Here is a 25,390-nt window from a genome sequence, read left to right as displayed (position 1 = left end):
TCAGCAGCCAATGGATACTATACTATATAGGGAGTTCTGAGTTCTCTATACATAATTTAATATGTTGTAAAGCAAACCTGTGGTTCAGCAATGAGACCCTCTGGAAGTTTGTAGGGTTACCAGAAATCAATTCAATTTCAAAATCGTAATTTCGTATAATCATAAGTGCAAAATTTTACATGAAACTTTGTGTAAGCGAAAAAAGGAGGCACAAAGGGCGATAGAAAGAGGCACAAAGGGCGATAGAAATAGGCACAAAGGGGGACAGGGGGGCAGAGGTGGTAGGGGGACACCGTGTTGGCAGAGGTGTAAACAGAAAGGGATGCAGAGGGAACAGAGGTGGCACAGAGGGGGACACTGAAGGCACAGAGGAGGTACAGGAGACACAAAATGACACCGTGGGGGCAGAGGTGGCACAGAGGAGATACATATGGCACAGTGTTCTCACTTAAGAATGGATTCAGGTTGAAGGGGCACTATGGCGAAAAATTTTAACATTTCAAATATGTGCAAATAAGAAATACATTTTTTTTCCCAGAGTAAAATGAGCCATAAATTAGTTTTCTTCTATGTTGCTGTCACTTACAGTAGGTGGTAAAAATCTCACAGAAGCAACAGATTTGGGGCTAGTCCATCTCTTCATGGGGGATTCTCAAGGATTCTAAAAGCCCTTATTGAATGGCAGTTGCTCTGGCCAAAAAACTGAGTAGCAAACAGGGAAGCTGGCCAGCATCTTTGTATAAATCCTTTTTAGGGAATATCTTCATAAAGAATAAAAGCCTCGCTGAGAATCCCCTATGTTGTTTCTGTCAGATTTCTACTACCTACTGTAAGTGACAGCAACATAGGAGAAAAGTCAATTATGGCTCATTTTACTCTGGAAAAAAATGTACTTCCCATTTGTCTATGTTTTCACATAGGTATTTTAAAATTTTACAGTTTTTCGCCATAGTGCCCCTTTAAAGGAGTCATCAGGGAAAATAATGTAAAATGAGTGCTACTTACCGGGGGCTTCCTCCAGCTCCAAGCTCCCAGGACGTCCCTCGGCGATGAAGTCAGAGCGACCGCTCCGGCCCACGTGGCGGTGATTGACAGCGCCGCTCGCACAGGCGCAGTACAGAGCGACTTGACGTCATCGCCAGTGACCGGGATGGACCTGCGGCGAACGGCTGTGGGGAGAGCTGCGGCGAGGGACATCCTGGGAGCATGGAGCTGGAGGAAGCCCCCAGTAAGTAGCACTCATTTTACATTATTTTCCCTGATGACTCCTTTAAGAACTAAGCTACAGTCCCCATCTAGTTCTTTAACCAGGGACTACCTGTAGTTACAAAGAAAGTATACCATCAGTTAATAAATACACATGCAAACATGTGCAAACACACACACACACCTCTAACTCCACCTCCCCTTCCCAAGTGGCTGGTAAAAAAAAACAATACACACACACCTAACTCCACCTCCCCTTGTGGCTGGTGAAACACACACACACACACACACACACACACACACACACACACACACACACACACACACACACACACACACACACACACACACACACACACACACACACACTTCAAATCAGGCCATCTTGAAGCACAAGTATATACATATACAGTATATTATGTTCTGCCTGTGAATAGAGGAGGAACTTTTCTTTTAACCTTCTGCTCTTAAGTGAGATATATTTAAACAGAGAATAAAATAATACAATACTGGCAAATAACTGATACTGTGTTTGTACATACCTGTAGATTGGTTGTGTCTGGGTTAGGGGCAGTGACTGGAGCTGCACCAGTCCACAAGTTGGATGCTTGTGCCAGGTCAGGCCTCTGGTGAGGAGGAGGGGTCTGCAATGAAGGATTGGCACTGCCCTGTGGGGCTGGAATGGTCATCTGCAGTGGAGGCGGAGCCTGTCCCGTCATGGAGTTTCCCGACAACTGTGCAGTTTGCTGCATGATGTGCTGTATGGCCGGTAGGGCAGCAAAGGAGGAGCCCACCACCTGCATTAAGCTCATGAAGTTGATTTGCTGAAGCTAAAAGATAATTAGAATACAAACAAATTAAATAAAGTTATTAATAGAGCCATTTAACTACTAGTTCTTTATAATTACTCTTGCCTACAAAGCTCTCTACAACCTAGCTCCTTCTTATTCAAATAAACTTATTTCCAGGTACCATCCTACACGCAATCTCCGCTCTACTAACAATATTCTCCTGTCTTTCTCTCTGGCCACCTCTTCTCACTCACTCTTACAAGATTTCTCTCGATCCTTCCTCCTCCTCTGGAACTCCCTCTCTCAACACATCCACCACTCGCCCACACTTACCCTTTTTTGTCACAACCTAAAAACTCACCTCTTCAGGCAAGCATAATCTCTCACTAAAGGTAAGTATCCACCAGAAGATTTTTGCGACAAATTACTGTTTGCACAATATCGCGTAACAGCTAAATTCGGTCAAACTACCTGCGACAAACGTTCACTTTGAATGATTGTCATGACAGATTCCATCATGGACGGTCGTTCCGATCCCCACACTAATTACCACGATCGTCGAATTCATGTTTGCACCCGTCACATCTTCCCACAGTAAGCGATTGCAGAAGATGGAATGGGGAACAATCGCTTGTCACCGCGTATCCCCCGATGCATCTTCTAAGGTTTATTGGTGGGCATTCAGCTTTATGACGCCTTGACTACGGAACACTATTTTTCCAATCTACCCTCTTTTTGTCTTTCAATGATGTGTAATGTGTGTGCATATCTACCATTGTGTAAAAATCTGTAGTCGATTTCTTCACTGGATTTGCATTCTCATTGGCTCACAGTTTTCACAGGGTCAGACAAATCAGCTCCTGATCAGCTCACCGAGCTCTGCTGTCATAGCGACGGCAGAGCAAGTGGGTTTCAGTGATGGGAGCAACGTTTTTGGGCCAGAGACTGCTGGTTCTTAACATATAACAATAAAGATATCCCTGTAAGCGCAGGTTATAGGCACCAACCCCCAACATCCAGGTTACTATTCTTCAGAGGAATCCCTTTCCCCATGAAAATGATTTCTCTGCTGAAACAAAACCTCCCTACTGACTGCCAGCCTATTGGGGCTACTGAAAGGATTGACAAACTATGAAGAGTGGTGGTGAAGAGCGCCCTGGACATCAGATGTGAGGAGAAAAGCACCAGCACTGCACAACCACTAAAAAGCATTCAAATCTAAAAATGCTATTGACAGTAATAAATAGCACCCCCCCCCCCCCCCCCCCCAAAAAAAAAGAAAAAACCCAGAGCCAGGTCTTTATAGAGAACCTACAGTCAGAGGAATAAGGTAGCGGCCAACTTATTTCAGGTGTTTCAGACAAGATTAGCAAGAGTACGCAGGGCTCTCTCTTCCTACCCCTTAAAGTGGGCCTGAACTCTTGCAAAGCACAGTAAGAAAACAGAGAGAAATCCGCCCTGTATATATTTAGCCTGTCTAATTCCCCCTCATGTTTGACTAATCACAGTGCAATTTGATCTCTTCAGCTGTGTCAGCTCAGGAATCTCATTTGCCACGGTACAGCTGCTAATTGGTAAACACAGGATGTTAACAATATCTGCTTCCATGAAAACAGGAAGTAGACACACTGCAGCTTTAGTGCAGGATTTGTATCAGCTGTAACAAAGAAATGTTTTTCTTTAAAAAAAGTTATTGTGCTGTTGCTTATCTTTTAGAGCAGAGGGGAAGTTCTGAGTTTAGGTCCACTTTAACAAGGCGAACATAGCTGCAAAGGTTACCAATCAGAATGAACAGAAAACAATATCCCTAAATAGAGTTACCTGCAGCAATCTAAACATCTCATCTTGGAACAGTTGCCGGACTGCGTCTGAGGCGATGGCGGGCTGAGTGTTTTCTCCTCCATTGGAAGCGGATGCAGGCAGGTGGGCGTGAGAAGTGGGAGGAGTCGGGGGTTTTGAGGTGTCCACAGAGTGGCGATGTGCTGGAGAATCTGGATATACAGCTGGCTCACTGCTGAAACACGCACAATATACATTTCAGTTGGATATAGGATACGCAATCTCACTTGTAACAAAACCTATACCTGTATAGTCTCTGCGCTTCCATCTGTCCGCCCAGCATGTTAGCTTTCAGAATGGGTAATTCCTGATATACACCCAGCACCTCTAGGCTGTGTCAGGCCTGTTGTCTGAAAGCCTGGCGTTTAATCACTCGGAACTGAACAAGCCTGGCAATGTTTACTTACTGGCTGTTTGTATTTCATCTCCACAGGAACCAATGCTGCTCCCAATGCAAACCACTCATAGGCAGAGCTCCTCCTCCCAGCTATTGGAGTACATAACAGCGACCTATTACCATACTACTTATTACCACCTAATTTTGATAATGAAACAAAAATATCTGAAACAATCACCTGTACAGGAGTTTGTCTTCACAGCACTTTTTCACCTGTGTTCTGTTTCTAATGCTTTTACAGTACTAGAAGTTCTATTATTATTATTATTTATTTAAAAAGCGCCAACATATTCCGTGGCGCTGTACAATGTAAGAAAACAAACAAGGGATACATAAGCACGGTGGCGTAGTGGTTAGCTCTCTCGCCTTGCAGCGCTGGGCCCCTGGTTCGAATCCCAGCCAGGGCACTATCTGCAAAGAGTTTGTATGTTCTCTCCGTGTCTGCGTGGGTTTCCTCCGGGCACTCCGGTTTTCTCCCACATTCCAAAAACATATGGATAAGTTAATTGGCTCCCCCTAAAATTGGCCCTAAACTACAATACTTACACTACATAATATAGACACACACACACACACACACACACACACACACACACACACACACACACACACACACACACACTGTACAGCGGTGCGTAATATGTCGGCGCTATATAAATAATAATAATAATAATGATACAGATGATATACATCAAATATGAACACTGATACAAGATACAGCACTGCTGATTACAATTGCAAATTTATTTAACATGATGACTAAAATGTATAAATGTCTAACAGAGTGCAAGCAATTAAATGAATAACATTCCATGACACAAAAGGGTGAGAGCCCTGCCCTTGCGAGCTTACAATCTAAAGGAATGGGGTGGAAACAAGAGGTGGGGAAGTATACAGTATATGTACAGGCAGTGCGTAATTAGGTTATTTAATGAGTACATGGCCTACGCTAGAGAATATGCTTGTCGGTGGGTTTTGAGGGAGCGTTTAAAGATTTCAAAAGTGGGAGAGTGGCGGATGTGCTGTGGAAGGGCATTCCAGAGGAGGGGTGAGGCACGTGAGAAGTCTTGTACATGTGAATGTGAGGAGGTAATTGTAGAAGAGGATAAATTACACGTTATTTTGTGACAAAAAAAAACATTTTTTTTGTAGTGTAATGATAATAAAAAGTAAAAATTTCCAGTACACCACAGGTCCCCAGTTCTCACTGCCGACAAACTTCTTGCCTTCTTGCTCTGGGAACCATCAATATGAAGCAGCAGCCACCGCAAGGAGTTCTTTCAGGCACCTTTTACACTTACCTATTGCGTCGCAAGGCGTTACACTTCCCTGCTGCACCCCCGCCTCAAGGGCCATGCAAGCCTATATAGACTTGCACTCTTAACACAATGCGGCGTGGTGCACTGGAAGCATCAAAAATGCCACATTCCCGATGCAAAGACTGCAGCATGTTGCTGCATGATCCGTGCCTACGGCACAGATTATGCATTAATGCAAGTCAATCGGTGATGCAGTAAGTGTCAACAACGGAAGTGCAGTGCAATGCGGCATGCATGTGACAGGAATCCCAGAGACGTACTTCCTACCCAGCAGGGAGTACGTCACTGAGCACGGGGGGCAGCGCTATGGCATATGACCCCAATAGCAGTGCAGGGTCCTATGAAAAATGGTTTCTGTGGTGCGGTACACCACACCTGAAAACATAAGTGTAAAAACGGCCTTAATAAAAATGGTCAGCTTTTTGCCTCTGTAGTTTGTGTCACATACGGAAAAAGTCACTCAAGGGAATGACTACCAACAAACAACAACAAATAAGTCCTTCATTGGCACAATCATGATGGGGGCCTTTCCGTCCTAAACCTCACTGTGTACTACAAAACTGCTCAGTTAGCAATCCTCCCGACTATTTACAATGATGCTCATTCCCCTAGGTGGGTTTCTCTTGAAATATACTTATGTCCCCACTTTCTTGGAATGGCTTACTCTGGTCTCAGAACACGGATTTGGCATTAGAGCAATCAATTACACATCATAAATTAAAGATCTGGAGAACGTCCAGGTATGCAGCTTCCCTCCAATCTAAACCTTCCTTGCTGACTGAGATCAAGTCCAATCCTGATTTTCCTGAAGGCCTCCAGGCACCGACCTTCTCGTGGTGGGTTGGCCAGGCTGACCCCATTCTTCAGACATATTTAGTAAGAGGATTGATTCTAACATGGTCCCAATTACTGGAGGTAACGCAGCCTCATCCTGCTTCATGGCTTAAAGTTAGGCAACTATATTATTTTATTCTCAGCGTCCAGCCCACTCATTTTGAAAGTATATGTATGCATGACCCTATGCAGAAAGGTGTATTGTCCTTTTTATACTCTGTTTTCAATACTCCCTCCACCTGACTTCCCACTATTTTTCATAGAGGTGAGTGAGCAGATCCTCCGCTCCTCTCTTGACAACGATCAATAGGCTCAGTACCTGGAGATCTTATCTAAGGGAAGCATGCAACCCACTAATATGGAGGTCTCTATGAGGCTCCTTCACGGCACATGCCTGGTTCCCCATAAATTACACACTATTAATCCTGCAAGATCTCCGCTATGTTTCAGGGGTTGTAAGGTCTAAGGTACAATGTTTCACATATGGTACTCATGCCCAAGGGTCTCACGCCTCTGGGGAAGGATCCGTCTTTTAATAAACAAATTATTCCTTAAAGGGACTCTGAAGTCTCCGAAAATTCAGCTTTGTATTGCAAAAAGCTGTTCAACATTATTGCCCTAACTAAAACGTTGCATCCCCGCAGCTGAAATATTTTAGGAGACTTCAGTGTTTCTTTAAGCATATACCGCTTGATCCTAAGATATTCCTATTGGGACTCCAACCAGACTTCATTCCACATGCCCAGTTTAAGTTGACAATTTATTGCTATGGCAGTAAAAACTCATATAGCAGGAAACTGGAATACACCAAACATCTCTTAAAGAGACACTGAAGCGAAAAAAAATATATGATATAATGAATTGGTTGTGTACTATGAATAATTACTAGAAGATTAGCAGCAAAGAAAATATTCTCATATTTTTATTTTCAAGTATACAGTGTTTTTTCTAACATTGCATCATTCTCTAATATGTGCAGATTATACAACATTCGGCATTCAAAATGATTCTTTCAGAGCAGTCTGTGAACTAATGAACTCTCCTCTGCCAGAGGAAAAGTAAATAGTTAACTAACAGTTGAGATAATAAAAGTCAGAAAACAGCCCTCTCCACGACTTTTGAAAGTCGTAGAGATAATGGCTTTTTTGTATAGAGATAACAACTGGAGTTTCTTAACTCTTCCTGTACTGGAAACAATTAGACTGATGTATCTGATCTTAATGTTTTATTTCTTAGCTGTACTACACATATAAATCATAATATCAGTTTTTTTTCGCTTCAGTGTCTCTAAGTGGTTGACAGAATTAATGGCACGCTGACGTGAGCATATTAATGCCATGGTAAGTGATCGGATGCTTCACTTCCAGAAGGTGTGGAACCCTTGGATATCTAATAGGCTTTCTAGGGGCGTCCAGAACCAATTAGAGCTAGGTTATGCTTGCTTGTGAGCTTCCACACAACACCTGGAAGGCTGCACTATGACCCTACATTGGGTGCCTTGAAACTACCTCATGTATCTTTTATTTAGAATGTCTAACAATGTGCCTTTTTGAGCTGAGTTGGAAGTATACTTTTTTTGTCAGTTATAATATTTATATGTATTCTTACCACTTTCTAGTTGTACTTTATTTTTGTTAACTGATGCTTTGTATGTTTTACGATATCTGCAGCCCATGTTTGGCTTCTGCAGAACTACTGCCTTTTTTATGTACTTGTTGAAAACTTAGCACTTAGCACATACGGCACTAATAATAAATAAGCAAAAGATTTTTTTCTCAAAAAGATATCAATACTTTTATTAATGGGAAACTGTTTCATAAAAACAATTAAAAAACACAAGATGCCATAAATAATTTACAATAATCATTATAGATATATAAATCTCATAAAAATGTACAAAGTATGCCAGGGGCTGCTGATAAGATACAAATACATATAATATGCTGGGCCAAAGAGCAAACATCACACAATTGTCCATATACAAATATCTTACCAGAAAGCACCCCTGGGAGAAACGTCCGCCGCGCTGTCCCTCACATGTAACTGCTGCTTCTTCAGAGGATAACCATGCTGCGATACATGTGAGGGACAGCGCGGTGGACGTTTCTCCCGGGGGTGCTTTCTGGTAAGATACTAGTTTCTATCTATTACCTTACGGAGGTTCTGGTGTCCATTGTTTGCCTCCCACTTATCATTTTCATATATCTCCTTCCTCTACCCAGATTGGGTCTCTGTGTTTATATGGACAATTGTTGTGTGAGGTTTGCTCTTTGGCCCAGCATATTATATGTATTTGTATCTTATCAGCAACCCCTGGCATACTTTGTACATTTTTTATGAGATTTATAAATCTATAATGATTATTGTAAATTATTTATGACGTCCCTACGCGCTGCATCTTGTATTTTTTAATTGTTTTTATGGAACAGTTTCCCATTAATAAAAGTATTGATATCTTTTTGAGAAAAAAATCTTTTGCTTATTTATTATTAGTGCCGTATGGATGGCTTGTCTTGATGTATAGCCTCCATAACCTTCTCACTTCAGGTGTCCTTTAAGCTCCAATGCTTACATTTGGCGAGAAAGCTCTCCTTGGCAGAATGGGAGAACTGCACCATCCAAAATCCACCATCTCCATTAAATGGGCCATGCCACTGCATTGAGCCCAATGGGAGAGTGGTTTGGAGAAAACTAGGCGACACCGTCTCTGGCATCCTGATGTAGAGCAAACTGCAGCCTCTCCTCTTAGAAGACAACTTGGCTCAAAGCACTCAGACCTCTTGCAAGGTCTTGCTATTGGCACAAGTTATGTGATCGCTACTATTTGTAGCCAATTTTGGATATTTACAGGCTTTTTTTCAGCAGAGTTCATGTCTCACTTACTTTGACTCTTCCTCGATTTCTTCTACATATGTATCTTCAGGATCCTCTGCACTGTGCTCAGCATCAGGGCTAACATTCTGTATAATAGGAATGTCATATAACAATGCTCTCAGTACTTAGGTTACATAATATATGCACTCTTTTTTTATGTAATGCTGGCCACACACATTTCACTGCAATCATCTAAAGCAATACGTTTTCTCACATAATTGATCCCCTCGGTTGATTTTTGAAGTGGTCAAACAACGGTCAATAAGATGCAAAGAATTTTGCCTTACATGCAAAGTTTATGAAAATTGTATGAAGCATGGAGGTGGTGGGCTAATGAAAATCGACATGGAGTGAATTTAATTTAGGTTAATTCCAAGCTGTATGCAATTTGCAATTAATGTGCATGTAAAATGGAATAATTGTTGATAGTCTCTATTGATCATTTCTATTCCATCCAATCCAAATTTTGGAAGATTTTCCATTCAATAAAATGATTGCATATTTGGGAGTTACATTGCTTCCGAGCATGAGCAGTGTGTCCTTTCTTTTCCCCTGTGCCAGTTCCGAATCATGTCGCTATACAAGAGCGCGCTCGATTGTGTGTCCTGGCATGCACACTACACTGCACCCTGGGACGCCGGAGCAAGCGTCCTCCTGTATAGTGACATCATTCGGCGCTGGCACAGGGGAGAAGAAAAGACATACTGCGCATGCACGGCGCAGTATGTCCGGAAGCTAAGTTACGCGAGTCGCCCAGGTCAGCCAAAAAAACGGGGATTACTGCAGGAGTACGGCGAGTGATGGAGGGGAACGTAAGGTGCATTAAGTATTTACTTACACCACCCTAACCACAACATATGCCTATGTAACCAGAGTCCTTCGGCTCTGGTATCCTTTAATATCGGCACCAATTTTGCTCCAATCTTCCTTACTTAAAGTGGATCTGAGATGACCTTTTACTCATTGCATATTTGTGTTCCTATTGTTTATAGGGCATTCCTCAAGCCAAATACTTTTTGTTTTTGTTTTAATACTCGAATTCCCTATAAACTAAACAAGCCACACCCACAGGTTTTCAGAGAGCCAAGGCACTTTCAGACAGTAGCAAAGGCTCATGGGAGCTCAGTCTGGGCAGGAGGAGGTGTTACTAGCCAGAGATTTCAGAGGCAGAGGGGAGGAGGGAGGATTAGGTTTTTTTGCTCAAGATACAGATAAACCTGCCTCTGTGTAATGTTTACAAACAACATGGCTGCTGTCACTGTGTCACAGGAAGAAATAATCATATTCTATTAAAGCTGTTTGCAGCTAGATTTGCTGTGTAAACTATCTAAACTTTAGATAAGATATATAGACAAGTTACTTGTTATAGTTAGTTTTTCATCTCGGATCCGCTTTAATCTACTGAAATTCATACATAGCACAGTACAGAAATTAGCAACTGCCTAAACTGAGATGTTCAAGGCAAGTCCCATTTTTATTTTCTGAACAAGTTTAATGCATTAACAAGTGTGAAGCAAACATTATCTTTGAGTCTACAGTTTCTCTGTATGAGTGCAATTTTAACACAACTTTACAGCATGGATGAGAACAGGGAGTCACAGCAGATGAGATGAGAACAGGCTTACCTGTATTTGTGCTGCTATCGGCTGTATACTGACGGAGATTTTGGGACTCCTTTGTGTGTCCAACTGGTCGTCTTGTTCATCTTTGATGGGGAAAAGAAAAACAGAATTTTCAAATGTCTGCCAATGTGGCCTTGCTCATAGAGAAGCGACACTCAGTACAAATATTTCTTTAATGCCACTATTGTTCTACAGCGCTTCCACTAAGATCCTACTAGTACTTTACCACCAGTTTGTAGACTCCACTAGGCCTCAGACACTACAGATGACAATGTGCTCCACTAGTTGTTTAAGCAGAGCTACCTGCAAGGACACAAACCATTGCAACAAGCAATAATCAACTTAGATTTCCCTCTGTGTACACTGTACCAATGAAAGTCCTTTCACTGAGAGTAATAAAACACCTCAGTGGAAAGTCCACCAGGCATGCGCTTCTGTTAGGAATGGAGTAACTTCCATGCAGCATTCAAAGTCAAATATCAGCGGCACTTCCTCATGTATATTTCTCCACCAATTAGGTAATCACCCTTATGAAGGGCGACTCACCTACTACAAACACTACGATCACAGTAGCTTGCAAGCCTTTAGGGCATTACATAGGCTTCCCTCGCCTCCTGCGATATTCCCCTCGTTCCATATAATGGCCAATCGCTTCCCAGGTGCTTATATCACAAGGAGCTTCAATCAATGTAACTTGTCCATAACACCTCAAAAATTGAAGCAAGAGCCTCTCATTGCGCAGATATAGTAAAAATCCTAAAACTTTACTTTAAAATTGCACTCACATGTTGTTGCAGATATAGGAGCTTTTGGAAATTGACAGCGGGTTCCACCCCACGCGGCCTCCCAGGCTAGCCGCCGTGAGATCTCCCCCGTGCTGCAAGTTGTTCACCAACCTTTGCATCCACGTGCAGTGTTCTCCCCAGAATTTTTTTCCAGCCGGGTGGCATGAAAAAGTAGCCGGGTGGGGCGAGAGGAGAATGCAGGGCCGGTGCTTCGGTGAGCAACTCTGCTTACAGCATAGGAGGAGGTGAGCTGATGACAGGCGGGTGGTCACCAAAACTAGCCGGGTGGAGCACCCGGCTAAAAGAGCCTGGGGAGAACACTGACGTGTGCCTCCTCTCACTCCATTCCGCCGTGCCACACGCTATCTCGGCTAAGCTCCTCCTTACAAGTTTCATCATTACCTATCACTCATTCAGGGGATGGAGCCTGCCGATTCAGCATGCTATTTGCTTCCCATGCTCCTCCCCACGTGGACTATCCTTTGCTCGCCACAATGTGTCCTCTCCCTGGCACGCCCACCCCTCTGCCATGATCTCATCCCATTATCCCATAATTATATTATCCCGTAATTTTGTATCCTGAGTGTTCACAGTCTCTAATTCTGCTCTCACCTTTACCACTTTACTTAGAATTACTGTTTTAAAGCCAATAGACTTGAGGGAAGGAGGAGGATTATTCACACTGATGCCATATTTATCCTTATATGCTACAGACTGATTATCACTGCCTAAGCTGTCAGTCAGTGGAAGGGGTGCCTTCAGAAGCGAGAGCAGTAAACTCTTTCCCCAGCTTCGCACATCACTGAACGAGGTGGGGCTCAGACTGATGGAAAAAATACAACCTAATATACTCGCGTATAAGCCTAATTTTTCAGCAAAAAAAATATGCGGAATCTTTACCCCCCGCGGCTTATATGCGAGTCAGGGGAACAGCTGGTGAATCAGGTTTTGTTACTGGCAGAGGAGCGTGCAGATCATGCACTAGTGATCCTTCTCTTGCTAGCTGGATCCCTGCTGTGTCCATGTCCATCCCCTGCAACATGGTGTGCAGAGTGTACTGCTCAAGACTGCCTGTGTACCAGGATTGTGGAGTGGAGTGTGCAAGCAACGTGTCAGCGGTGCTATGATCTGGGATTTTTCCTCGGCAATCACTGTGTCTTAGATCTATGACGCCATCTAGTAGTGTCTTGAGACACAGCTGTATCATCCTTGGGGCACATCTGGCTATGGGGAGGGGGGCTGACTTGTACTGGGGGCACATCTGCCTAAAGTGGAATAGGTTATACTAGGGATGGGGCTTATACATGAGTTAATTACTTTTCCCCTGGTTTCTGAGGGAAAATTGGGTACTTTGGCTTATACGCGAGTCGGCTTATAAGAGAGTATATACAGGTACACTTAATAATTAAAAAAAAAATTATTTGCCATAAAAATATCAATTTACATTACAAATTGCTGCATTCGGAAAGTCCCTGAATTGGGGCTTTAGCACGACACACAACGGATCCACCAAGATAACCAATAATGTTCCCATGATAACTAAATGCCCACCCATCTGATTCTGCAAAATGAAAATTTAGTGCCTTATTAAAGCCTCTTACTACCGCTTCAGGAGTCTGTGATAAGCTAAGCATGTCCATCGGCCTTTAGACTCCTTCTGCACCAGAACCACCACATATAACTTATGATGAACAGCAGGTGGCAGCACTAACCTTCTGTTTCCGAAGGGACTAGTATATGTTTCACTGCATTGGCTTTAAACTCTGCATACTCCTCATCCACAGACTTGTCTTCATAACCTTCATACTGTCTCTCTGGGCTGTTAATGCTTATCCTGCTTATCTTTGATGATGCTCTAATCACCAATCAAGAAGTAAAGAGAAGACATTGATTAGCATAATTCAGGGATTCCTTTATAAAACAATGCCAGTTGCCTGGCTGCCATGCTGAGCTTTTGGATTTAGTTGTTTCTGAGTACTGCTGTGTTTCCAATTGAGTGAAGAACTGACATTTTTTGTCCATTCTCCGCTCATGGCAAAACTGACAGTGAATGGCTCCTATTTTATACATAGGAACCATGCACACTCATCACTCGGCAATGGATCCGCAGGATCCATTGCAGTAAGCAGACCTCACTTCTGTGCAGTCTGCGATAATCTCGGGCCGGGCAGCTGTGTTCCCCATATAGGCTATAGAGGTAATGCATCTGTTCCGGGCTCCAGCCAGACCACAGTTGACCATCGTAGCAGACATCACACTGTCCACTCCTGCTGGCAGCACGTGATCCTGCAGCAGGTGGTAACCGAGCCTCAGATAACTGCAACAAGCATGCACCCAGTAGTGTCAGACCAGAGTCAGAGCATCTGATCTGCATGCTCATTGGGCGCCAGAAAGTATAACAGGCAGAGCATCGGCAAAGTGTTTATTAGAGAATGAAAATGGCAAACTCTGCGTTCCTCTGACTTTAGGTTACATTTAAATCATTTGGAAGTGTTTGGGGAGATAAAATATTTAAACCATCAATAGGGTTGTAAGCGGTTGGAACTAAACTCAGAACTTCCTCTCTACTTTTAAAGATTAGCCCCATCATGATCACCTTTATGGAAAAAAAATCATTATGACTCATGGAAGTCCTAAAAAAACCTTTTCCAAGTTTCAACTTGGATTCACTCTGCTGGGAGCACAGAAAGAGTTAAGCCTCAAGCTGGCTGGATAGTGTACTGGTTAAGGGCTCTGCCTTTGACATGGGTTGGAATCCTGGCTAGGGTCAGTACCTATTCAGTAAGGAGTCCTTATGCAACACTCCATAACACTGCAGAGTGGCCCCTTGAGCACGCCGTCAGTGGCTGCGGCTCTTGATTGCTTGGAGTCCAACAGGAGGAAAGCGCTATACAAATGTTAGGAATAGGATTAGCGCTTCTGCAATCTATTCACAGCTACTGATAAGAACTTTGATCTGGCTAAACAAACAGAACACAGAGCAATAGGGTAGGCTTGGGCTTGAAAAGACATCAGAGAAGACAGACTCAGCTATAATGATTCCTGAGCAAAGCCAGACTGAATGCTCAGTCGGGGATTTTATCAGGGCTGTAACAAGCACGCTGAGCAGTGATGATTGAAGCAAATAGCAGGGAAGGTGTTTTCTGTAATGTTCCCACTGATATATATGGTAAAATACATGAGGGTGCTTCGTCTCTGGTTCACTTTAAGAACAGCTGATACAAGGGGAATATTTGGAGGTTATCTGGCATATAAAATTATGCGTTTTATGGGCATCAGACCATTTCCTCTGGTAGCTGTGCCAGCTGGTTGAATGGAATTAGCGTAGATAGTAGTGTCACCTTCTTTCTCCCAGAGCGCCTCCAAATTATTTAAAAGTCTAAACAAACGGGAGATGTTCACCATACATGGACTGCTTACACCTTCAAGCACATGTACCAGTTGAAACAGGTGATATAGATGTTAGCCAACTGGATTTCCACCGAACACCTACCTGGAGTCACTTCCCTGTAATAGTTCTGAATCCTCCTCGTGTACGGTACTGAGTGCTCCTCTTCCTAACTCGGACTGGTCATCATCCACAGAGGCTTCCCTATGTAAGCTGGGTTTTACAGCACTCCGGATTACAGGTGCTACAATATACTGTCTGGGAGGAACCTTTGAGGGAAAAATAAGACATGTAAACAGGATGGCACAAAGTATCAACTATTGATTGGTTAAGAAGGTCAATGAAGGTTCTGATCTATCTAGGGCAGGGGTATCTAACTCAATTACATAGGGGGTCAAAATCGAAAACATAGTCTAAAGTTGCGGACCACATTTTTTTAACCACTTGCCGACCGCGCACTCATAACGTGCGTCGGCAAAGTGGCAGCTGCAGGACCGGCGACGCAGCAGGCTAATTAATCAGGAAACAGCCGATCGCAGCTCGCAGGCTAAATGTAAACACAAGCGGAAATAATCCACTTTGTTTACATTTTTACAACGCTGCTACAGTAGCAGCGTTGTAGCAGATCAGCGATCCCCGGCCAATCAGCGGCCGGGGATCGCTGTCACATGACAGCGGGGAGCCTGTTAGAGGCTGCACAGGACAGATCCGTTCCTGTGCAGCCTCCGATCTCTCGGGCAGGGAGGGAGGAGAGGGAGAGGGGGAATCTGAATCGGATCTAAAAAGTGATTAAAAAGCGGAATCTGAATCGGAAATGCATGCAGTGTGCAAGAGGCCTTAGTAAGGTTATTTATTCCTTTTGCAAGTATCTATAAAAGACAGCACTTGGAGACAGACACCAGAAAGTTTCTATTGCATGAGTTGCAGCTGCCAAAGCGGTTTATAAAGTAACAAAATGAACCTCATATATGGAGAGGTTAATCTGTGTATTTTAGGTCACTAGCAAGTTAAAGGGAGACCTTATGAGAATTTGAAAATCTCTTTTTGAATAAAAAGTGAAGTAATGAAACATTACTTTAAATGTCAGCCCTTACCAGGTAGGGTTTTTCCAGCAGCCACATGGAGGTGAGTATAGCAGCAGAGGAGGTCTTCACCCGTATTGCAGTATTAGGTGCTACATGACACAGCTCTGCTTTCCCTGAAGTCCAAAACAGCCTGCGGTCTGACCACCGGATCATCCACTCTACCAGTTTAATTTCATTGCTGTACTTGGTCTGAAGCTCAATGCCAAGTTCTTCGCTAGGAGTGCATTGCTTGCTCTGTACAAGTCGATAGCTGTACTGATCACGGGTGTACACAGAAGAAGATACGTTACAATCATCATCACTGGATTTCTGTGTTCTTGGATCCTGCAAGCCAAACAGGCCACTTCTGGCAGAAGTCAATGCCGGGTTTTTCCGGAAATACCTCCCAGCAGAGGGAACTGGCTTCCCCAGCACCACCGTTGAACACGAGACAGGAGGAGGCTCAGATGTGCCTGGAGGTTGAATCGCTGTACTATCCAATGTAGAGTCATTTTGCTGGTCTGCAGTGACTCTGTAACAGGAACCAGCTCTGAAGACACTTTTTATCTCAGCACGTCCCAGCTTGCGTTTAAGCGTAGTGTGAACGTCAAAAGCAAGAGAGTTCAGCTCATGTTCACGAAGATGCTGTGAGAAGGCAGTGAGGAAAGGAACCCCTGGCTCTGCATTATGAATCAAGTCCTTCTCCAGAAGGTAACTAAGGAAGAGGTCAAGGAAGTTTGAGTACTCTTCATCGTCACACTCGAATTCCCAGGTGCCCACTTTAGGCAGAGCAGCTGCGGTCTCGGTAGGCATTTCACCCCTATCACTCATTTTATCCCTTTTGGCTTTGCTCAGCTTCCCAGCAAAACGAGGCCTGCTGCTGAATGGGACATTCCACTCCATCCTACAAAACATAATACACACCGGTTACATGCATGACTGATGATGTATTCGTTAAGAAGTCATATCATCAAGGTCACAGTTTACACTTACATTTTATAACTACAGCTAATTGAGATAAAAAAATGGAACCTCTTGCTGGAGCATATCACAGTCAGTCAGTGCTGCCCCACTGCCAACAGCCTGATGCCCATCTCTCCTCCCCACTACGACAGTCAAAAGACAAACTCCTGTGAGTCAATTGGTTACTAATGGCAGCAATACACTCAGGGCCGTTTTCAACCAAAGGCATTCTAGGCCATTGGTCCTGAGGGGCACCATGCTCCTGGATAAAGTCCTGCCCCTGAATTAAGGACCACCCTTGAACTAAGTCCAGCCCTTGAATTACGCCACCCCCCCCCCCCCCCCCCCCCCGGGGTGTTTGAGGGTGCTTTATGTGGTGTGAGGGCAGCACTCAGTCCAGCATTAACAACTGCAATCACTGATATTACATGGCTTTTACAAAGTACTTAGGTAAATAATAGTAAACCAGAACTAAAAGCATAAAATATCCTTACCAAAAAAAAAAAAAAACAAAAAAAAAAAAAGGCTATGCCAACCATCAGTTTGAGTCATAAGAAGAACTCATGTTAATCAAAGGGCTAGTTCCCGCTTGATACATTTTTCTTGCACACAAAAAAAAAAATGACATTCTGCATGATAATTCTGCTCATTTTGTCAGTTTTCTGTATCAATTACATTAGCTGTTGTGAAAAAAAAGCACGTGTTTTTCTACATAGAAACACACTTGGTATGCAGAAAAACACGAGCTGAAAACTGAAAGGCAAGTGTGTTCCCTGCCTTAGCCATAGACCCTGAACAAGCATGCAGATCAAATGTCTATAACACATCTGACAAGATTAGCTCCATGCTTGTTTCAGGTGACCAGAAAGATCAGCACGATTTCCATGCAACTGGTATTGTTTAAAAGGAAATAAATATGGCAGCCACCACTCTCATATGAATGAAAGCAATGAAACATTTGCAGTGACGATTATAACATAATAAAAGCCTGACATGACAACCTATTAAATATCAGTAGATAAATACTGAGCTAGAAATCTAATGCATTTTAACTATTGAGGTACACTGTACAATAGAGAAGTTGTTAAAACTGGCCACAGAGATGCCAGCAGGATAATGGTTAAAGTGCAGAGAGTGTCATAAATAAAAGTAGGTAAACAGCACACTGAGATAAGGCTGAGGAATGTGTGAATGCCAGAGAGACAAATGAATAGGAGACCCTGTAACCTCCAGACCAAAAGCATCTGCTGCTATCTCAGGGGACTGAGACATGATCTGTGGTAGGGAGTGAGGGAAAAGTTCGGAGCTCACCTCTCAATAGCTTCTAATACTGGGCATAGACGGTTCGTTTCCTCCTTATCAATCGAGCCGCTGATGGCTCTATCGATAATTTCCGACGTGTCCAATATCCCGCTGGATCGATTTTGTGCTCGATCCCCGCGGGCAGACAATGGGAAGAAAACAAGCGGAAGATAAGGAGTGCCCGCGGGGACGAGCGGGAATCGATCTGGGCGCACACGGGGACGCGGCGGGAGTCGATCCGGCGGCTAAATGAGCCGCCAGGTAGACTCGAGTATTCCAAATGCTGGGTTGACACCATACAATTTTCTGTTAGATATACTTCTATTAGATTTTTCGGGTAGATTTTCTGTTAGAATGCATAATTAGAATATTTTCTGTAGAGAATGGTCATTATCTCTGGTGCATTGTCTTCTGTTTATCTCCTACTGAGTAGAACAATGCCTAATTGCTGGGCAGAGAGATGGTAAGATAGACAATTCCAACATTTTGAACTTTATCTATCTGGCAGGTAAATCTAAAGGTAGCCATACACTGGTCGATTTGCCATCAGATTCGACCAACAGATAGATCCCTCTCTGATCGCATCTGATCAGAGAGGGATCGTATGGCTGCCTTTACTGCAAACAGATTGTGAATCGATTTCAGCACGAAACCGATCCCAATCTGTGGAGCTGCCGCCCCCCCCCCCCCCCCTACATACATTGCCTGATCCGGCCGGCGCGAGTCCCCCTCTGTCCCCGCGGATTCTTCTCCATGCTGGGTTCCGGACCGGCTGCAGCTTTATTGAACTGCCTGTCCGGGGAAGCTTAAACAGTAGAGGGCGCTCTACTGTTAAAACTTCCTGCTGGGTCAGGAAGTTCAATGAAGCTGCAGCCGGTCTGGAACCCAGCACGGAGAAGAAGCCGCGGGGACAGAGGAGGACTCGCGCCGGCCGGAGCAGGTAATGTATTACCGCTAGTGTCGGCCGTTGGGCATTCGAACGCCGCTATCGACGCACTCCCGACCCGCCGGCGATCGACCAAAATCTTCCGCACTGATGGATTGATGGGAACGATTGATTTCGGACGGAAATCGAACATTCTGTCAGCGTTTGCGCAACGATTTCACAGCAAGATCACAGTGATCGAAACTGCTGTATATCGGCGGGAAAATAGTTAGGTGTATGGGCCCCTTTACAGAAAATTGTATGATGTAAACCCAGCATTATGTAGATATATGACAAAGACTGAGACACCGAGGCTGCTGGATGATTGCTACTCCCTTAAACTCAGGAATGCTGTCAGCTGCACTGCGCCCCCCCTTCCCCCCTGATGCTTGAAGAGGGAGGTTGCCTGGGGCACTTGCCATGCCTGCACCCTTCTAGATACGGTTCTGAAGTTCCTTCTTGCCAATTTAAGGATGAATAGTTGCAAATATTTTAAAAAAGCAGATTTATATTTGAATTTACTTGGGAAATGCTTTAAAGCAAGATTATAAGCATTCATTAAAAAAATAAATAAATAATAAAAAAAAAAATACAAATTTTAGTAACATAACCAATGGGCATCACGAAAAAAAAGAAAAAACCTATTCCTGACATTTGGCGACTTTTTTCAGTAACGATTCTGGGCATGTGTCTGGCAATTTCCTATTTATGACCAGTGATTTTAGAGTTTGGTTGTAGTGATTTTGTAGTTCTTGTAAACTTTAACCTGAAAGTGAACAGCTTTGGGCAAAAAAGGCTTTCTAAAGCGATTCTCCCTTTTTCCGATACTTTACATTGAGGCATCTCCAAAACGCTGCTGGACCTGCATTTGTGAAGCGCTCTTGGTGTGCACCAGCCTTCACCTTTTTTTCTCCTCTACATCGATGTTTGTGTAAATTTGCCCGCCCTCCTCCCAGTCTACACACAGATCTGTGCACAGGCATGCCTCATTACTATGCAACTGTTTGGAAGATAAAGCACACAGGAACTTCAGAGCTGAATAGGCCGGGTTTCAACAGCAGCCACAGGGAGTGAGTAATCTCATCAGCTACCTCCCACCAGTTTATAGTGTCAGCTGTCAGCCTCTTCCTCTATTGGTCAATGGCAAGATCAAGAATCAGGGGAGCTAGGTACAGTATAGAACTTATACTACTTTTATCCAAGTAATTAAAGGGTTTGCAAGGCAGGGTCATATAGATGTAAGTATAGTCATTTTGATTTTTGCAGTTTAATACCACCATCAGGTTTTTTTTCCCCTAAATCAAAATGTGGGCCCGTTTCCACTACACATGATTCTGGATGGAGAAAGCTGACTCCAATGAATGCCTATGGGCCTGCTTCCACTAAACAGGATTTTTCTGGTGCAGATTTCCCATAGGCATTCATTGGAGTCAGTTTTCTGCATCCAGAATCCACGTATAATGGAAATAGGCCCTGTATAAAGAATGATATTTCAGCTTGAGATTAAAACATCTCTAACAAAAAGAGATTATGGTGTTGTACCCCCAGTACCTGTCCTCTGTAGTGCTGGATAAGAGAGTGTCGGACAAGGTGTCAGTGTCGCTGTACAACCTGCCCAGGTCAGTGAGAGTGCTCCTGCTCAGGCTGGTACCCAAAGAGTACTTGTCATAGTAGTGTGTCTCTGGGTTCTCATCCAGAGCCGGTTCCCAAAGATGCATCTCTACTGGGCCGATGTTCCTCTGGATCCGCCTAAGAGCCTTTACTCGCACTTTCTGTGTGCTGTGGATGACAAGAGACATCCTCTCTTCCCTGTCAAGCCCTATAAGAAAAACATAAATTTTATGCTTAAACAGTTACTCAAACACTACAATTACATTACAAAAAGCAGGGGAGTCTTAGGCTAATAAAAAGGTAAAGATGGACAGGTACTCGTCCACTAATAAAATGTAATCATGATCTTTCTGAATCCTATATTTGCACGCAGGAGTGTAACTCTAGCCTCCGCTACACCAGGGGGTCCTGTGTTGCTGAGTAGCGCAGCAGGAGGGCTACATACTGAATCTCATTCCGCCCGTGGGATAGGTCTTCTCACTACCTCTTCACTGTAGCTGTCTGGCAGGCAATCGCCTAGCAGCTCGCAATGTGCATAACCTGTGCGTGTGTGTGTGTGTGTGTGTGTGTGTGTGTGTGTGTGTGTGTGTGTGTGTGTGTGTGTGTGTGTGTGTAAGGGGGGTGGGGCTTGCTTGTGTTGAAGGAGGGGCAAGTCAGCTGGGCAGTGGAAGGGAGTTCCAGAGAGTTGGGGCGGCTCTTGAGAAATCCTGCAGGTATGCATAGGAATGGGGGAAGTTAGGCGAAGGTCCATGGAGGAACAGAGGGGGTGGCCTGGGGTATACCTGTGAACAAGCTCAGAGATATCGGTAGGGTAGGTCTTGTGCACAGATTTATAGGCCAGGCACAGAATATTAAAACTTATCCAAAATCGGATAGTGAGCCAGTGCAGGGATTTACAGAGGGGGATGTGGATGAGGAGTGGTGAGAAGAATGGATGAGTCTAGCAGCCGTGCTCATAACTGATTGAAGGAGGATAATGCGGTTCCAGGGGAGGCCAGGCAGAAGGGGAGTTGCAGTAATCAAGGCAAGAGATGAGGGCATGGATGAGCAGCTTAGGATGGGGTAGATCTTGGAGATATTACAGAGGTGGAAATTGCAGGGTCTGGTGGTCCTGTTTTGGATGTGGGGGATCAAGAAAAGGGCAGAGCCCAGGCAACAGCCCTGTGAGGTAGCCCTGTGAGGTAGGGTGAATGATCATGTTATATGTAAGGTGAAAATCCGAGAGGGGTGCACCAGTGCGGGGTGGAAAGATCAGGAGCTCAGTTTTGCCTAGGTTAAGCTTCAGGAACCTAGCTGATATATAGGAGGAAATACCGTATATACTCGCAAGCAAGCCGAATTTTTGACACCCCAAAAGTGGGCCAAAAGTTGGGGGGGTCGGCTTGCTTGCGAGTCATGTCCCCCCGGCCGCAGCTGCTGCTACTATTACCTTACCGGCGGCTTCCAATATTCCCCTCTCTGTCTCTCCGTGCAGGGCATGTAAATAGTTCGCAGCAGCTCGCCCTACGGCGGCAGCTTTGTGATGACGGAGGAAGCGTAGAGAGAGAGGTTCCCATAGTAACGGCGATACATATCGCCGCTACAGGAAGCCGCTCTCTACGCTTCCTCCATCATCACACAGCAGCCGCCGTAGGGCGAGCTGCTGCGAACTATTTACATGCCTGCACGGAGAGACGGAGAGGGGAATATTAGAGGCCGTCGGTAAGGTAATAGCAGCGGCGGTGGTGGTGGTGGTGGTGGCGGCGGCGGCCGGGGGGGGGGAGTGAACTAACTAACTACCTACCTACCTACCAACACTGAGCACTATACTGGGGCACTATGCTAGCTATACTGGGCACTATACTACCTATACTGAGCACTATGCTAGCTATACTGGGGCACTATGCTTAGGCCTGAACGATTTTAGGAAAAAATTGAATTGAGCGATTTCTGTCCGAAATTGCGATTTCGATTCGATTCACGATTTCCTTCAAATCAAGCTTAGTTTCCCTCTCTGTACCTGTTTACTCCCCCTCTGCCTCCCTGTCTCTCCTTGTGCCCCCTTTGCCTCTTCATGCCTCCTCTGGGTCTCTCTCTTGCCCCCTTTGTGTCTCTGTGCCCGCTCTGTTTCTGTGCCCCCTCTGTGTCTCTTTGTGCCCCCTCAGTGTCTCCTGTGTCTCTTTCTGTGCCCACTCTGTGCCCATTCTGTGTCTCTCTGTGCCTCCTTTGTCCCCCAAGCTGCATCAGTTCTGGACATAGTTTCCAGCACGAGTCCAGCGATGCCCATCTATCAACTTCGCCTCCTGTTTTGCCAAGCACAAGAGCTGGCATTGGGCGACAGAGGACGCAAGGTATGTCTAACGCTGCGGGCCACACACACTGGGACTTTGGGAAAGTTTGAAGGCGCTTCTTCAAACTTCCCCATGTGGAAATGACGTGATCGCGATATTCGCCGCTTTGACGATTCTGAAATTGTGACCTTGGTGATCGCGATTTCGATTTAAATTCGATTTATCTCTCAGGCCTAACTATGCTAGCTATACTGAGCACTATACTAGCTATACTGAGCACTATACTAGCTATACTGAGCACTATACTGGCTATACTGAGCACTATACTGGCTATACTGAGCACTATACTGGCTATACTGAGCACTATACTAGCTATAGTGGGGCATTTTACTAGCTATACTGAGCACTACCTACCTATACTGGGCACTATACTAGCTGTACTGGGCACTATACTAGCTATACTGAGGAACTACCTACCCATACTGGGCACTATACTAGCTATACTGGGACACACTGGGGGGGATCACGCGGCCAGCATTTCCTACCCCCGGCTTATATGAGGGTCAATCATTTTTTCCTGTTTTTTTTGGGTAAAAGTGGGGGGGTCGGCTTACACGCGGGTCGGCTTGCTTGCGAGTATATACGGTAGTTGAAAAGGCATGAGGAGACCTTGTCCATGGTGGTGAGCAGAGATCAGGGGTATGGAGTGTTATCAACATAAAGGTAGCATTTGAAGCCCAGGGAGGAGATGGAAGTGAAGTGTATATTGAGAACAGAAGGGGGCCCAAAACTTAGCCCTTGGGGACCCCAACTGAGAGGGGTGCAGGGGTTGAGGAGGAGCTGTTGAAGGAGGTTATGAAGGAGCGATAGGAGAGGTAAGAGGAATATCCAAGCCAAGGCGAGGCCATGGATGCTCAAGGACTGTAGTGATTGAAGGAGGAGGGGACAGTCTGCAGTATAAAATGCAGAGGAGAGGTCAAGGAGGAGTAGGATGGAGAAACTGCCTTTGGCTCTGGCAAGGGTAAGGTTGTTGACCACCTTGGCAAGGGCCGTTTCTGTTGTGTGTGCTTAGGAATCCAGATTGTAGGGGTAAAGTAGGGAATTGGTGTTGAAGTATTGTGTAATGCGCCAGTGAACCAGAGGAGTATTGAGGCAAAGGGGAGGTGGGAGATTGAGCGGTAGTTTGAGAGGAGGGATGGGTTGAGTGAGGGTTAAAAGCAGGGTATGTATGGTGGCCTGGTTGAAGGATTTGGGGAAGGTGCCTGTGGAGAAGCAGAGGTTGAATAAGGAGGGGAGGACTGGGCCAGGTCAGGGAAGTGGGGGAGAAGGGTGTTTGAGGGTACAGAGTCAAGGGCGGAGGAGACGGGAGGGGAAGTCACCAGCAACAGGATGACTTTTTCAATGGTGGCAGAAGCAAAGGAGATGAGGGGTGGATGGGACAAGGGAGCAGTTTAGGTTTAAACAGTTGTAGAGTAGGTAAAGGGGATTACTTCTAGGCTAAAATGGCTTTAGGTTAGTGATAGGAGTAGATAAAGGGTTCATGTAAGAGGAAGGCTAGGAAAAGCAATAGTGGCTTCACCTGGCTCCCAAATTTCCCCGGAGCCCTTTTTTCATAAACGTGATGGAATGTGGGTGGTTGAGGTCTGTGTGGTTGTGCTGGCTGTTCAGCTCTTGTTGTTGAAGGATATAATATAACTCAAAACCGAGGAGAAAAAAAAACACAACAGCATTCAATTGCAAAACTCAACTACCACCCTTCATTCTCTGCAGTCCAAATCTGCTCATTTGCCTGCCAAGGTGGGCTTACACTTCCTGTGGATAAGACAGAAGGGCCCATATGCAATTCACTTTTTCTCCTAGGAGATATTTTCAAACCTTGCCAAAAAGTGATTTTAGGCAGAAGATAACAAATGATCTCTTGGGGGAAAACTTGGGAAGAAAAAGTGAATTGAATAAGGGCCTTTGGCCCATATGCAATTAACCTTTTCTCCTGCGTTATCTCCTAGGAGGTAATCTTCATAGTCTCTTTAAAATAAGGTTTAAGCATTTTACAATTGAAAAAGTACCCCCAAGTTGGTGAAAATGCACTATCAAAATTATTTTGAGTATTTTCTTGCTTACCGGGGGTTAAAAAGACATTTTTCAACACTCCGTAATTAAAAAGGTACCAAAACATTGGTGAAAAAGTAATATTGATGAG

The 25,390-nt window shown here is 44.5% G+C and overlaps 1 protein-coding gene across 7 annotated transcripts in view; it reads right to left on the bottom strand.

Annotated features, from left to right (window-relative positions):
• Positions 1-25,390, bottom strand: part of CPLANE1 (ciliogenesis and planar polarity effector complex subunit 1) — a 154,217-nt gene that overhangs the window by 66,140 nt on the left and 62,687 nt on the right. For 6 of the 7 annotated variants that reach the window (XM_068250647.1, XM_068250680.1, XM_068250697.1 and 3 more), the window contains 8 exons: positions 20,861-21,128; positions 16,150-17,023; positions 15,161-15,324; positions 13,380-13,522; positions 10,886-10,965; positions 9,270-9,346; positions 3,819-4,011; positions 1,749-2,036 (listed from right to left, as the gene is read on the bottom strand). In XM_068250647.1, the coding sequence (XP_068106748.1) occupies positions 1,749-2,036; positions 3,819-4,011; positions 9,270-9,346; positions 10,886-10,965; positions 13,380-13,522; positions 15,161-15,324; positions 16,150-17,023; positions 20,861-21,128 (2,087 nt within the window). The remainder of the gene's footprint in view (positions 1-1,748; positions 2,037-3,818; positions 4,012-9,269; positions 9,347-10,885; positions 10,966-13,379; positions 13,523-15,160; positions 15,325-16,149; positions 17,024-20,860; positions 21,129-25,390) is intronic. The other variant, XM_068250672.1, reaches the window with a different exon arrangement.

This window comes from Hyperolius riggenbachi, chromosome 1 (genome assembly GCF_040937935.1).
Source record: "Hyperolius riggenbachi isolate aHypRig1 chromosome 1, aHypRig1.pri, whole genome shotgun sequence".
In the NCBI taxonomy this organism is placed as follows: Eukaryota; Metazoa; Chordata; class Amphibia; order Anura; family Hyperoliidae; genus Hyperolius; species Hyperolius riggenbachi.
Note: the sequence above shows the minus strand (reverse complement) of the source record. Positions and strands in the feature narration are given on the sequence as shown.